This window comes from Lichenostomus cassidix, chromosome 2 (genome assembly GCF_008360975.1).
Source record: "Lichenostomus cassidix isolate B80296 chromosome 2, HeHo_3.0, whole genome shotgun sequence".
In the NCBI taxonomy this organism is placed as follows: Eukaryota; Metazoa; Chordata; class Aves; order Passeriformes; family Meliphagidae; genus Lichenostomus; species Lichenostomus cassidix.
In genome coordinates, this window is record NC_139482.1 from 29,184,684 (window position 1) to 29,200,575 (window position 15,892).

At 37.7% G+C, this 15,892-nt stretch overlaps 1 protein-coding gene across 2 annotated transcripts in view; it reads left to right on the forward strand.

Moving 5' to 3' along the window:
* Nucleotides 1-15,892, forward strand: part of BZW2 (basic leucine zipper and W2 domains 2) — a 56,987-nt gene that overhangs the window by 27,273 nt on the left and 13,822 nt on the right. For both annotated transcript variants that reach the window (XM_085050847.1, XM_085050848.1), the window contains exons 4-7: nt 536-639; nt 3,723-3,788; nt 10,207-10,342; nt 14,093-14,202. In XM_085050847.1, the coding sequence (XP_084906973.1) occupies nt 536-639; nt 3,723-3,788; nt 10,207-10,342; nt 14,093-14,202 (416 nt within the window). The remainder of the gene's footprint in view (nt 1-535; nt 640-3,722; nt 3,789-10,206; nt 10,343-14,092; nt 14,203-15,892) is intronic.

Here is a 15,892-nt window from a genome sequence, read left to right on the forward strand (position 1 = left end):
AAAAAAGCTAGTGGAAATACCTAGGAGAAAAACTCTCAACAAAATAAGTCAGTGTTTTGAATGTTTACATGACCCTGGTAGGCATTAGAGGGGTTAGCAGAATGTTCCAAGCACTCAGATTACTAACAGAGCACTAATACTTTTCTCTTTGGAAGGGGGTTACATTATTATAGTGTTTAAAGTAAAAGTTAAAATAATGCATAAGGGCTGTGCTCCAAGTCGTGCTTACTTGATCACTCTCAGTGCTCTCAGGACCAGCTGAGATTCCTGACTGTGAACTGAATCACTCAGTCCTGTGAGGACTTTGTGATCTATGGTGCAGCATATCAGCCAGGTGCCCCTCCTGTCAGGTGCCACAACAGTTCAGCAAAGCTTGGTCTCTCTCTGTTTCTCTCTCTCCCCTGGTAACTCTTACCGTGGCCTTCTGCCTCAGTGATATTAACATAAGACTTACTAGACTTATTAAATCTTATATATAGAACATTCTTTAAAGTAAGAAATCATTCCTTGCCTTTTTTTTTATCCTTTCCTTTAGCTCCTGGAGGCACACGCATAGATGACAATGACAAGACCAAGATGACCAACCACTGTGTATTTTTTGCAGATGAAGATCATGATGCCATCCGAAATTATGCTCAGGTCAGTAAAGGCATAGCTGATTGCTGTTTTCCATTTATGTGTCTAAAGGGATTACAGTGGAACATCTGCAGACTGTCTGGGCTCCAGTAGGCTAGCTACAGACCAACTGAAAATCCAGTTAATCATTAATCTGCCCTAACCTACACATTTTAGGTAAGAAAATAGGATGTCTAAGATAATTTTATCCCAGTTGGCAATACCTTCTTTTCAAAAAGCAGTCTTGCTTATCACAGTCTGCTGTTGGTTGAGTCTATTTCTAGACAACACCCTTATTATTTTGTTGACCTTTTCTGTGTGCAGACTGAAATATTTATAGGACCATATTTTTAGAAACATATGAACTGTATCGGAAATTGAGCTTTTATAAGCAATGGTGTGGCCAGCAGGACTAGGGCAGTGTTATCCTCCTATACTGGGCACTGATGAGGCCACACCTTGAATCCTGTGTTCAGTTTTGGGGCCCTCACTACAAGAAAGACATTGAGGTGCTGCAGCATGTTCAGAGAAGGACAATGGAGCTGGAGAAGCTCTGGAGGACAGGTCCTATGAGGAGTAGCTATGGGAGCTGGGGTTGTTTAGCCTGGAGGAAAGGAGGCTCAGGGGAGACCTTATCACTCCCTACATACAACTGCCTGAAAGGAGGCTGTAGCCAGGTGGGGGTCAATCTCTTCTCCCATGTAACAAGTGATAGAACGAGAGGAGATGGCCTCAAGTTGTGCCAGATGAGATTTAGATGGCTATTAGAAAAAATGTATTCACTGAAAGAATTGTCAACCATTGTAGTATACTGCCCAGGGAAATGGTGTAGTCGCCATTCTTGAAGATATTTAAGAGATCTGTAGAGATGGTGGCCTAGGGACATGGTTTAGTGGCACTTGGCACTCTGGGTTAACAGTTGGACTCAATGGTCTTGAAGGTATTTTCCAACCCAAAGAGTTCCATGAAGTATATGAATGACAAAAAATATAAAGCTCACGCCTCCGACCTTTAGTTGCATAACTAGTTAGGAGTTGGGCATATATTCCAAGAGCTTTCATTTCTCCTACATATGTGATATATAATTTCATCTTGCAGGAATAAAGCTTGCATAAATAGGCCTAAAACATTCCTGAAAAGAGACTAACTTTGCATAACTCCTTAATGGAAGATAATAATAATGTGAGAAAGTACAGTAAGAATTCTATGGAAAAGCCATCATGCAATTCTGGATACAAGTGGGGTTGCACAAAAATGCAATACCCTTCCAACTCCCATATGTCAAAACTCTATTTTTAATTAAGTGAAATATTTATCTTTTTTAATTGCTAGTTATTATTGAAATGCTGGAGTCAGCAACAAAAAGCATAAAAGCTGCTGTCCCTGCTAAGGTGTCTGGGGTGATAATCTGCTGGAAAGGTGCATAGTTGATTTAGAGAGTGCTGGGATCAAAATCTGCATTGGTAAAAAATGTTTGCTCAACAGAAGAAAGCTCCTTTAAAAACATCTTTAATAATCTAACTAAGTGAGATAAACTTATTTTTGGAAAGGGAGTCAATATTTCTTGTGCATCAGTCTTATGATCTCTTCAAAACAGGGTATTCTGCTTTAGGAAAGTCTCTGTTATTGGTAAAGGCATTGATTCTGTCTTCTTGAATTTTAATATTTTAATGATCTTTTGAACAAAAATTGGCAGTACTAGTTCTCTGAGGAGAAACTTAAAGATTGCATATTTAAAAATGGAAGGGGAAGGCTTTGCTTCAAGAGTTTAAGGAGTGGAATTTTCAGTGTATTTTCTGCACTTCAAACCAAAAGCCACCAAAATAAATCACCATTTTGTAATTAATGCCTGAAGAGTTTTGTCCTTTTTTTGACCTTTCCTTTTTTTTAATGCTTAATGAAAAATAGAGTTTTTACTGTGTTATGAAAATGTGGAGATAGTATAAAATAGTATTTAGGGTTTTTTTATCTAAAAGATACCTAGAAGGTAATTTACTCTGTCTCCCAAATGAACCAGTAGCATGGCTGCTTTTTTATGGATTTAAGTCATGGAAACAATTGAAAGTGAAAAGTCTTCAAGTAAAAAGACTGAAGTTATTTTTGATATTTTAGCAGATTATTTGCTTATGAAGTTTACTTCTGTCCTTTACAGAGACTTAAAAAAATGTACAGAATTTTGTTTGGAAATATTAAGAAGAGGCTTACATTTCATCGTCTGTCATTTTTTTATTAGGATTTTGTGTCTCTCTACCTCTCAGCATGGCCACAACTTGATTTTTCACTTTTTCTGAGCCAAAATGCTACCAGTTATGATGTTTGAATCTATTTTAAAATCTGGAAAGTGAATTAAAGCTTTCTAAACTTAATTTTCCTCCCTCCTGCATCCAGTGTGGCAGTAATGTCGTTTGTTCCCCACATAAACCTTTTTACCTGTGCCAGTGAGTCATATGCTTTGTGCCTTTGTACAGCAGTGCAAGTGATGATTTGTTTATTTAATTTCTTACCTTTTCCTTCTTCTTTGAATGAACTCTGCACCTGTGCTAGTTCTGGTTTCATAATCTGTAGTTGCATGATGGGAAACAAATGCTCAAAACTGGAGAACAAGTGGTTCCAATAACATAACTGTTGTAGAAGCTTTGGCAAATGTTCTTCTTCTTTCTCTGACGGTAGTGTGTTTTGTTGTAAACATTTATGTCCGTTGATTTGCCAAGATACTTCATCTACTAAAGATGCCCAACATCCTGTCTGCCTCACTCCATCAGCCTACAGCTGAGAGCTTCCCCAGGGCTGCATTACCAGAGGAAGGGTGCAGAGTTACCTTCCTCCTCTCCCTTGCTTTTATCTACGTAAGTGTGAAAAATAGAGTAGGAAAAAATTTTGAGAAATATGAAAAAATTCAAACTGCAATAGATTCTCCCATTCAAGCATTTTTTTAACAAAGCAAAAATCACAAAACTGAGAGAAGGGTGTTTCGTGCTCTCCATGAGGAAGACAATGCTACAGACATGCCATTCTGCAAGCTACTTATTTCCCTTTGCTTTTTTTTTTTTTAAAGAAAGATGGCTGCAATTGTTACACTTTTTAAGTTAATCTGTGTTTATCTTTAGGTCTTCAATAAACTTATCAGGAGATACAAATATCTGGAGAAAGCATTTGAAGATGAAATCAAAAAGGTAATGTTGATGGCAGTCTTTACTGGAAAGCTAATTTTTTTACTCTATTTCTAATGTAACTGTATATGTATGAATGTGGCGCTGTTAGGTATTTTATTTAGCTCTACTGGAAAAAAGGATGAAATCTACTGGGAGGCATCTTTACTCTGCAAATCCAGTTCTGTCAGAATACTGCAAGAAGCATTTGATGTGGAGTATTTTTGAATTGTGGTTGCTCTGACCAAACCCATGTTCTTATTCCAGACTTTTTTTTTGCAGAACTTTGATACGCTTTGGGATATACCTCCCAATGAGATGTGGCATTACTCTCCTGCAGATAGAACATCTCTCTGTGGTTTTTTTCCAAAGAATAAAATGCAAATCTGCTATGCAGAAGGTCTCTTGATGTATGAGTATTAAACCACTCCTGCACTGTGGAATGAATCCTAACCACAAGTTTTTTGGATTTGAGGCCACAGATATGTGTAAGAGAAAGTCCTCACCAGTGGCAGAGTGCTCAGGATTTGCCCATTAGACTGCAGTGGCTATTTGTGGATACTGTGTTGTTTTGTGATACTGAATTCTAAGGAGACAGGAGAAGACAGGACAAAAATTTGAAAAACTAAAGTGTAGATTTATTTTGTCTATTTTGAGTTCCTCGTAACAGATGTAAATATCTTTTTATAATGGCCTGAATAAATAATAAACACTGTACTGTCCTGTAACTTAACAGGCATGCTGGTGATGGTAAAACCTGTCCCATGACTATAAAGCATATTTCCATATTATTTAAACATCAGACAGGTTGCTGCAAGGGTCATACGAGGGCACATTTGGAGCTTGATACCTCACACCGCTTTTGTGGCTGAATTAGTTTGGCTCTGATTTATACATTCTTGCTCATACAGGAAATTATTTTTACACTTGTGGCCAGCATGCCTATCAACTGATGCTGATTACTCAGAACATCATTCTAAAGACCTAAATTTACCTCTATCCCCACACAAATCTAATGTTCCTGCTGTTAATTACTGTAATCACTGACATGAGAAGCGCTGACTCATAGCATTCAAGTTTCAGAGAGTGCTCAGCATATTAAGCAAATGCCATGTCAATTCAAGCCGCCTCCGCTCAATTCTGTAACTTGCTTGTCTTTGCATCCTCTAAGTTTCCAAAAATTCACTTTGCACACTTAGTGATGAGACTGTGGTTAATACATAATAATTTAACTCTTAGTTAAGGAACAAGTGGCTGTGATGTGAAGTTTAGCCACATGCCAACTTGAGAGAAAGCAGTCATTTGAGGTGCAGTGTGACTGGAGCCAAGCTGCTCATTGAAAGCCATTGGAAACATCCTGGCCATGCCAGCATGGGATGAGAGTGGGCTTGTTCATCTTGCAGACTGCAAACGTCAATTTTATGTGCATACTTTTTGGATAGTTTTCAGTGTCAGACTACATCTTGTATGACAAATCGTGAAATGAGGTTTGCACAGTGGTCCTAGGCCATGGGGAAGTTTTTCCATCTGCCCTTCCATTGCCACCCATGGTGCTGGTGTGAATCTTGGTGTGGCTCCTGGGGATGCCAGCTGTATCCTGTTCCTCAGTTAATCCAGTTTATTAGAGAACTAGAAACTAGGAAGGTGGTTGTGAGGGTGTTTGTGCCTGTGTATTCCACCTCCACTTCCATTGCCCTTAAAAGTCTTTGAGGACTATTTGTTGGTGCCTTTTCTTACCTTCTCCCTCCCCCTGCTTGTGTGAACCCACAAAGTGGCTGTTTTCTCACTTATGAGGCTGCAGGGTTTTTAACTACTTAATCCTTTAATCCCTCCATGCTGTAACTTGTACAGGAGTAGCTGCCCCTAGAGGGCCAGAAGATAGATAACATTTGTATTTCCAGAAGGCGTTTCTGCAAGACCAAAGACTACTACAATTAGTCGGTGGTTAGATATGTAAGAGAGTGACTCGTTGACATTTTTTTCATGGGTCACTGTCCCAGCAATGAAAGTGATGTTTCTGGTAGACTCATTAGGCAGATAGAGAGCACTTGTGGAAAAATCAGCTCTTCTCACAGAAAAAGGCATGCCAAAAAAAACAAGGCAATACCAGCAGTTTCACACTAAAGAAGCAGGTGGTGTAAGTAGGACGTTTTTGTCTGCTTCTAGCTTTCAGTTGTTTTATTTCTTAACTCTCTCCTCAAAATTGCCAGTTCTTCATTTTTCTAATGGCATAAGCAAACCATATATCTAAAGTTTTACATCTAAATTATTTTGTGCAAGCAATTCCAACAGGAGACAAAGATGTTTAGATGCATTTCTCACTTGCTGTGTTTTGGTGTAGGCAGCTTAAGTTCATATGAGCACTGCCCAGTGTACTGGCATAGGCCTACAACATTTTGCAATAATTTCAGTAAAATTCAAAGTTCCAAATTTATGTTCACCTTCCTCTACATATGTATTTCTGTGGATGACTAATGCAGTATTAGCTATTTATCTAGTGTGTTTGCATGCTTAAGTAATTTTCTATATAAACTTCTTATTATCAAAATTGGAATAAAGTACAGATTTTTTGTCTTAATAGTGGTAAATATTACTGAGTCATGACAGTACATCTGAAGTACTGGGAGATGTTGGGACATCCTTTATTCATGTTCCTATTTCCCTAATGAAAGAACCATAAATCAAGCTAGGAATTAGGAAATAAGAGGAGAATAACATTCTGAGATCAAATGGGGAATAAGCAGGAATGCTTTAAGTCAGCTGAATGAAAGGCAGGACTCAGTCAGCAGATATCTGTTGCTATATTAGCTGCCTTCTCCATTGCTGACAATTCAGTGCTGTCTGCAGATGTGAAAAACTGTCAGCAACAGACCAGTTCAGATAATGAAGCCATAAAAAGACACCACACTCCCTGTGTGGGTAGAGTTGCTGAATTTTCACCGTTTAAGATTTCCAGATCACAAGAGGTGATCAGAAGCACTTGTTTTTCTTGTGTGCTTTTCAATGTTTCATGCATGTGCTTACTTGTGCATGTCTTTTGTGCCCAGAATTTGTGCTTAAAAGACTTCAATGACAAAAATAGCATGGAACATCACATTAGGTCTGGTCTTATGCTTATTAGGTATTCTGAATTTCTGCTTAAATAGTTGGGAGTTTTTATAGATATCATAAAAATACAAAACTGTGAGCCAGAGCTGCCCTTTTTATGCCTGGAATCAGTTTGAGTCTAATGAAAGCAGTAATGCCTGTGCTTGGCTAACAGCAGGGAAGTATTCACTTGGAGAATGTTCTGTGGGTGGTTGGGTACTGTTCTGAAGTGTCTTGGACATTTTGTGACTTCCCTGCTGAGGTTTGTAATTGTGATGGTAAAAGAAGAGTGCTTAAATTAATCAGCAATAAAAATCTGAAATAACAACTTTGAACTGAAATTTTTGTTCTTTTTCATGTTTTTAAGATTTGCTTATGAAATGTTTTGGGTTTTCCTTTCACCCAGTGTCCCCCTAAATTGTTTCACAATTGCTGGAAAGTACAGAATAGTATTTTTAAACACCAAAAAAAGACAAGCCTAGGTTTGAGCTGCTTTTAAAAAATATTAGTCAAACAAAAATTAGGCTAGCAGCATGAAGAGTTCTTTAAGTAGCGAGGTATGTGTAGAAGATAAGGATTCTCTTTAAAATATACTGCAGTGGGGTGCAGTTCCAGAACACCAGAAACCACATTCATGCTAAGAGACTTGCAAGGAGCATGTTTCAGAGGAAAGAGAAGGAGATGAGGCTGCAAACACCACAGACATGTGATATCAGGCCTTCCAAAACATTTGACCAAATACAGATTTCTCAAAACTGGAGTTGATACATTTTTTTGTGTCCTCCTCATACAATCTGTCTCCATCTTGGACTGCATAATTTTGGCTTTGCAGCTGGATTTTTTCTTGGCTCAAATTTGACATGAACGTGTGTAACTGTTCATGATTTACACATTACTGACAAAACCGAATGGAGGTTACAGCTCAGAAGTATGTCAAAACCTGGTCTGTCGTGTTAAAGTAGTCAGTGTGACCACTTTCTAATCAAAATCCTCATCTATTGCTTATATAGATGAAAAAGAAAAACTAGTTTAGTGGGGTACACAGAAGTCTGAAGCTGTTTCCACTTTATTAACAGTCTCAGTACTTCCAGTAAAGAGGTTTAATTCTGATTTTTTTTCTTGTGCAGATCTCATTTTAGTACGGTATTATTACGATAAAGCTTGTATAAAGAAAGTTTTAAATCCACAGGCTTCCACTTTGCACTAGGATTCTATTGAAATTCTGTAAAAATGTTCTGAGTCTTCCATTAAATGTGGCCCTGGAGTTCCTTTGCCTGCTCCATTATATACACCAGTTAGTTGCTGCATTTGGAAATACAGCACACCATTTTTTTCTCATTCATGTATTTAGAAATAATAATTCCATTCTTCTTGCATCCCAAATTTTCATACATTTTTTTGGTTGAGTCAGAGTTTGCTGAAATAAAATTACACCTTGAGATTTTGTAGTTTCTTAATTGTTCTTTTAAGGTACAAGTGCATGTTGCAGTCATTTGGCTGTAGCGCACTGAAAAACAATTCCGAGTGATTTGTCTGTAGCTGAATCATTCAGGCCTGTGTAAGCTGCAATTTAAAGCTGATGTTATTCTGTAAGTACTGCCGTATGAATGAGGTTTTTTTCAATTCTATTCACTGATGCAGAGCAGAACTATTCATAAAACACTGCATGAGATTTAATAACTTCGTTAGTCACCTGGATTTTTAAAATACTGCTGCATTCAGAAAGCTTTACAGTAGATGATAAGCAGCTTAGATATCTCACAGAAGATCTCTCACTGTCCATGGTAACAAACAAGCACAGAGACATGTGTGATATTCTGTCCCTTTATATGGGTAGAATATGGTAATTAAGAAATATGCTTATTTGGAAACCTGGTGGGAATTTTCTATCAAAACAAGCTGTTTTGCTCTAATTGCATCTGTTGCTCATTTAGAAAAGAAAAAAGGATGTCCTGACAGCACAAGGTCATGACACCCTTTGGAAGGGGTGACATTTCTTCTTCTTTATTAAGAAGAAAATGAGAATTCTTTTTAAGTCTGGAAAATTGTATCTGCAGTACTGTTTTTTTCCCCCTTCTTCTGTGGTGATGGTAAATTTGTAAGCTAGTATCTGATGGAGTCATCAGCTTTTTGCATTGAATGAAGCTGTCCTTTATTGTCTCACCTCTTTTTTCCCATCACCCAAACCATAATCACTAACAACATGTTAAGAAAACATTATTCTTAACAGTAATGTCATTGACAAAATCTCATTTTGCATGACTTTTATTTTCTGATGTAAAGGAAAAGGAGTATAATGTGCTTCATCAATATGCTCTCAAGTCAATAATTTTTTAACATAGGAAATTAAGATTTTTAAAATAGACTTAATTGCCATTTTTAGAATTAAAAGGTGTATATGTAGGTCAAATCTTCTAAGATTATGAGATTTGTAATTTTTTCTCAAGCTGTTTGTTTTCTCTTGTAATTAGTACTGGGAATGGCAAGGTCTTAAATCAGCCTGTGTTCCTGTCTATCCTTTGTCAGCTTTATCAAGAATGTCTGAACTTGAAATATCTTTCTTATTTTAGCTAGTAAAAAATCTGTTGTAATTGTGCTGTGTTCCCTTCCGTATAAGAAAAACAGGAAACATTCCCATGCTTTTATTGTTTGTATGAGCAATAGTTTTCAAAAGCTAGAAAACAACCTGCAACTCTGTGTGGCTTAGCTGGAAGTCTGCAGCTGTGAATAGGCAGTCTGTGATCGTGTAATTTCTGTGTCTCAAGCCTTTGGCAAATACTTTTATCTTTACATGTACGTACATATATTTGGAGAAGACAGATCTTTTATACCTCGCTAAGGCCATATTCCCCACAGAATCATAGAATGGTTTGGGTTGGAAGGGACCTCACAGACCATCTAGCTCCAAACCCCCTGCCATAGGCACACACTCCTTTACCTAGACCTGGTTGCTCAGAGCTCCATCCAGCCCAGCCTTGAGCACTGCTAGGGATGGAATATCCACAGCTTGTCTGGACAGCCTATCCCAAAGCTTTGTCACCCTCACAGTAAAGAATTTCTTTCTAATATCTAACCTAAACCTTTCTTTCAGTTTGAAGCCATTCCCCCTTGTCCTGTCAGTACCTGCTCTTGTAAATAGTCTCTCTCCATCTTTCTTGTCGGTGGCTTGTGTCCGTACAGAAAGTGAAATTACAAGGGATCAGTGAAATGGCACTTGCATGCCTCTGGATAGATTTTGATGTGATTGCTGTAATTCTCAGTGAGATGTCTCAAGAAATAAGAAATTGAACTGTTAATTTCTTTCTGTTGTCTACCTATGCCTCAAATATTCTTTTTTTCCTTGTCTGGCCCACAGCTCCTGCTGTTTCTTAAAGCCTTTACTGAGACGGAGCAGACAAAACTGGCAATGCTTTCTGGCATCCTGTTAGCCAATGGGACTCTTCCTGCTACAATTTTAACAAGCCTCTTCACTGACAATATAGTCAAAGAAGGTAATTTTCCATGTCTTTTTTCTTTCTTTAGCTTTTTTATAGGAGATGTATTCTATTGCAACATATCATATATGTTGCAATAAAATAGAAGTTGGAAACTTGTGACTGTACAACAGGAATCAGCATTTTAAAGTAAAAGAATGTACAGACAGCAGTGCCCAGCATTCTTTGTGAAATCTAGTAAAAGGCTAGTCAGAGAGAAAAAAGATACAAAACAAAAACAAATCATGAAGGATTTATGGTTTTTTGGAAGTCATACTTGTGTGTGCAAAACTGTAGAATATATGTATTATTGTGATAATACAAAGCAGTGAAATATAATATCTATTCCTGAGATATATCTGCTTGCATTTCTTCAAGTGTTGCTAATATCTTGTGAGTGAGGAGTGAGACAGAGATCACACGCAGGCCAATGGGACATTGCAGAAGAAAAACAAATCAATACCTCATTTTGCCTTCATACTAGTAGTGATCAGGGATTGATAAACTTTCTCATGAACTTGTGTTTATCATATGATGAGTAAATGAGTTCTTTCAGTCTTAAGATACAATGCCTTTTTGAGATTACTTTTTTTAAGGATTTTTGTTATATATTTATACCAATCTACCGTGGAGTCCTGATTTTTCAACTGGTCTCTCAGCTATTTCTTTTTCTGACAGTTTGGAGTACCTGGTATGATTGCCAATGTACTGGTAGTGTTGAGCAGCTTTTATGACTGTTTTTGGTTTTTTTAGAGTTATATATTAGCTAAAATTTATTGTAACTTTAATTTCAAAAAAATTATTCTAACTTCATGTTCTCAGTTGCAGCATGCTAACCATTACATTTGTTTCCTAAATGCTGGAGAAAGAAAAGCCACAGCTGCAGCTTTGCTCTCTCATCACTCACAGCTTTTGGAATCAGAATTAAACTAGGAAAAATCTCAAACAAAAGCACTAATCCGTGTTTTTAGGGTGATTGTCTGCAATGTGTTTAAAATAGTCTTCCTAGTTATGGGAAGACAAGGGCCATCAGAAAATACAAATTTTTAAAAATCATGTAAATTTTTATATTTTAAATTTAACATTTTAAGAATACAATTCTTATTTGCATTATAAATTTATGTTTCTAGGAGCCCTAAACTTTTGACAGAGCTTACTTATACTTTAGGTTCTTGGTATATATGTACTAAAAATGCATCCGTGACTCCATTTGAGGAAGGATTGTTCAGTCAGTGTCCTGGAGTAGATACTTTATGCAAGAATAATTAAGATGCAAAGATAGTTGAAAAATGGGGAACAGAGCAAGGCAAAACAAGTAGATCATACATGAATAAACTCAAACCTTTCTTTCATTTACAAAAAACACAGTGCTTCAGGCAGGTGAGGTTAAAATACATGAGGAAACAATTAGGTGAGCTGAAGGAGTTGCTGATGAGCATGGGACTTGTAATGTTGGCTAAGAAATGGCTGAAAGTGAGGTAATGGTAGATTGTGTGGGTAGGTGGTCTGTCTGGTTTGAGCACAAGTACCTAATTTATTTTCAGATTACCTTATGTCAGTATTTTCATTACTTTTATATATAGATGGAAAACAAAATTATCTTTCATGGGTTGCTGATGTAGTAGAGACAGAGAAAGGTCAGGGTGGTAGTGGAATCTTGTCAGGCTTAAGGGTACCTTTCTTGTCCTCTGTGCTGGCAAAGTAGTGCAAATACAAAGAGCAGCTGATGGGGTTAGTCAATAAAATAAATGGCTAAAATTACTTTCTGCAAATACGGGGAAAAAAGCCCAAAGCAAACAAAAAGAGAAGAGCTATTCAAAGGAAAAGAGTGACAGGACGTGCATAGAGTATAGGAACTGGCCAGTGATCAATTTGGGCTGTAAATGAGAAGTAAGTTTGAAAATACATGGGTAGTGGAGCCCTAGAACAACCTCCCTCTGTCATGGTGTAATCCCAGCCAGCAGCCAAGCCCCAGATGATAGCTGCTCACTCACTCCCACACCAGCAGGATTGAGCAGAGAATGGGAAGGGTAAAAGCTGGTGAACTCATGGGTTGAGATAAAGACAGTTTAATGGAGAAAGCAAAAGTTGCACACACAAGGAAAGCAAACAAGGAATTAATTCACTGCTTCCCATGGGCAGGCAGGTGTTGGCAGAAAATGCCCTGCCTCTCTGTAAGCCCTGCTCAGCAATAACAAAAACATATCTGTATTATCAACCCTGTGTTTAGCATAAATCCAAAATACAGCCCCGTACAGCCACTGTGAAGAGAATTAACTCTACCCCAGCTGAAAACAGCACACCTTCTAATACTGATACTGACATTAAACTTACTTTGTTTTAAGCTAAAACTTGAAAACATGTTTGGGATATGTGTATTGGGACAGTGCTCAGTGACAGAGATCATTCCATTCAATTTTGGTATTTAGCATATAAGCACATGGATACACTAAAGTCTGTTTGCAGCTGGAAATTGTGCCTTAGTCACCCATTAGTTGACCAGGCTTTGTGAGTCTTGATTAGACAGCTTGCAGCACGTAGGATTGCTGCATCATGTCCAACATGTAAAACAAGCCTAAAGAGTTATTTGCAGGCCACTCTTGGCCTGGCATTGTAGATCCCTGTTCCATACAGTACTTCTCTAAGGATCGTGTCTTACGACTTAGCTCCTGAAATGAGGTTGCCAAAACTGCCATAGCAGTCAAGATCTGTAAAGACTGCAATGAACTTTGCAGTGCTCTGGGAATAGTCTCTTTTGTTCTTGTTTGGTGACTTGTTTAGTCAAAGAAATCCTAGAAATAAAAATAATGAATATCTGTGAGGTGGCTAAGGGTGATGAAACTCTTCCTCACCAGTAGGTCCCACCTAGCTCTGAGAGCTTCTGGACTATCTGGATTTGAAGCAGAAAACTACAGTGACTAGCTGTAGCACAGGATTGTGTTTTTCATGATGCAGTACCTTAATCACTGCCCTCAGTAGCCCTGATGCTGGTATGAGTGCAGTATGGAGAATCAAAACTGACCTCTAGGCAACCTTCCTCAAGGATGAGCTCCATCTCCAAGACCTTTCAGCTTCCTTCAGCTCCCCACAGTTGGTGCTCGCAGTGGAGAGGCTGCAGCAGAGCCGTGGTGGTGCAGCTCTAGGAAATATGAGGTGTGGGCTTCATGGTTTATTAAATCCACAGCTAGTGGAGGTAGAGTTTGTTTGATTTAATACACAAAATACTAAGTTGTGCCTCGAGAAAGGAATTTTTTCACTTGAAACAGTGTTTGTGTCTGGTGCTACTGGCTATTAAATGCCTTCTAGGAGGACATAACACAATCTGTCACCTTGAAGTTGCAAAGTTATTTAATTCCAGGATTGCCTAAAAGACCTTGGAAGATACAGTTTCTAGTTACTCCTGTTTATCCTCTGTTGTTTTATGCCTTTGTTTCCTAACAATTTAGTGCATAATTTTTTCTTTTGTGTTGTACTCAGTCTGTGAATTGGGGATATAGGAAAAATAATTGCAAAGAAAATCTTTGAACAGATAAATGCAGGTGGGCAATATGAAATGAAAAGATTTTCAAACAATCTAGCATAATTAAGAAAACTAATTTTGCATTGTAGAAAAAAATAGGTGCTTCAGCTCTACGTGTTTGTTTCTGTTGTCATATGAGTAATTTCATTCCATAGCCTTGTAACTTTTTTGTAACCTTGTAATTCTTATAGTCAACTCTAATTCATGTTGAACATTGCTAAAACATATTTTGTGCTTTTCTCTAATAGGGATTGCAGCCTCTTTTGCAGTAAAGCTTTTTAAAGCATGGATGGCAGAGAAAGATGCCAATTCTGTTACCTCTGCTTTAAGAAAAGCCAACCTCGATAAGAGATTGCTAGTAAGTACAATATATTTTAAATAATCTTTATCTCTCCCAGGGAAAAAGAAGGAAATGAAATGCAGATGGTAGTTTGCTGTAAGCATGTTAACTCCCCCTCAGACTCTGTTAGCGTTTTGAAAATGTTTTTAAACATAGCAATATTGTTATGGCTGCAGCATTGATACAGGTTCAGGAATATTAAGTATCACATGTTTTTACATTCTGTCTGTTTTTCCTGTAGTCAGATGCCTTCTGAGAGACTATGTATGTGGGGCTTGGGAATTAAATAAGTGGGGTTTTTTTTCTAACCACTGCTAACAAAACATACCAGCAGCTGGGCATGAGAAGCTCTGTTTCTTTAAATACATTTTCCTTTTGTAAGTAGTAAATAAAATATAAAGAGTTATGATCAGAATGTAAGTTTCTGAAGCAGCAGCTTTTAAATAGTATAGTGAATGAACAGTAAGCTAATTTTCTGCAGCAGTAGCCAACTAGGTAGCATAAATGGTCCTGCAGTGGTGACAGCAGACCTAGTAAGTACAGTGCAGGAAGGCTTTCAGCCTTAGGACTCAAAACCTGTGTTCTGGATTTGTAGCACGGTATTCTGAGAATATATGAATGTGTAGCAATTTCATGTGCCTTTCTTTCCCAGTGTCTTTGTGAAGATCATTTGGGGGTTTTTTAATCCTCAGAAAGATTGTTGCTGCAATAATCCAGTCAAATGCACATCCTATGTAGCATTGCCTGGAGACTCAGCAGTATTTCCTGTTTCTACCTCAATAGTATCTAATTAAGCAAGTATCTTTCAAAAGTGAAGCAGCCTCCCACACCCTTCCATCTCTTCAATTTGTACTTGATTTTAAGTATCCAAGTCATAAATAATTTGCCATTAAGATGGGAAATGGACTAATTACATTGTTTATTAGAGAGGGGGAAAAAGAAAACTGCATCTTAATTCTATTTCAAGCTTGACTGACTTAAACTTTCAGCTGTTAGCTCTCATTACACTGCTCTATTAAACAACTGTAAAGTATCAGATGATGTTGCCTAGCATAGATGCCTTCATGAAAGTTTCTTCTTAATCTCATTAGTCAGTAAGTAAACAGATGAAGAGTCTCTAGCTTCTTTGTTAAAAAAAAAGTGCTATCTCTCTCACAGATCATTGATAAGACACCAAGAATGGATGGTAAGCAAATGCCATTGAGTACTTTCTAAGATGGGGCATATACTATAGTAATTTTTAAATTTTTCTAAGTGGCTGGGCTTTCATAAATTGACAGTGTCTTTGAATTAGAAATGCCTACAGGAGGTAGTGTTAGCTGCACATAGTAGATTTTGTGATTTTTGTTCAGTGATGCTTTAGTAGTAGGCCAGGGTGCCTGGGCCCCTTACGTATTGATGAATGTATTTTTCTTAAGAGATAAATGTGTGGATGTGCTGGGAGGGCATGATAAATGTGCTTTGCCTATAATGGCTTTGCCATCTATTCCTTTGTACTTTCCCTACAAGACTCTTGGAATCTGGAAAAAGCATAATTGCACTTAAAACTATTTTGAGCAACGTGTTCAGCTCCCAGCTGTTCATAACTACATGCACTTCACATGGAGTGGGTGTTGGCTTATTTACGTAACTAGACATCATTTTTTCCCTCTACTGTAGTGAAACACTCCAATATGAATGAAGTGTTGACTTTTTCAGTGTGGATACA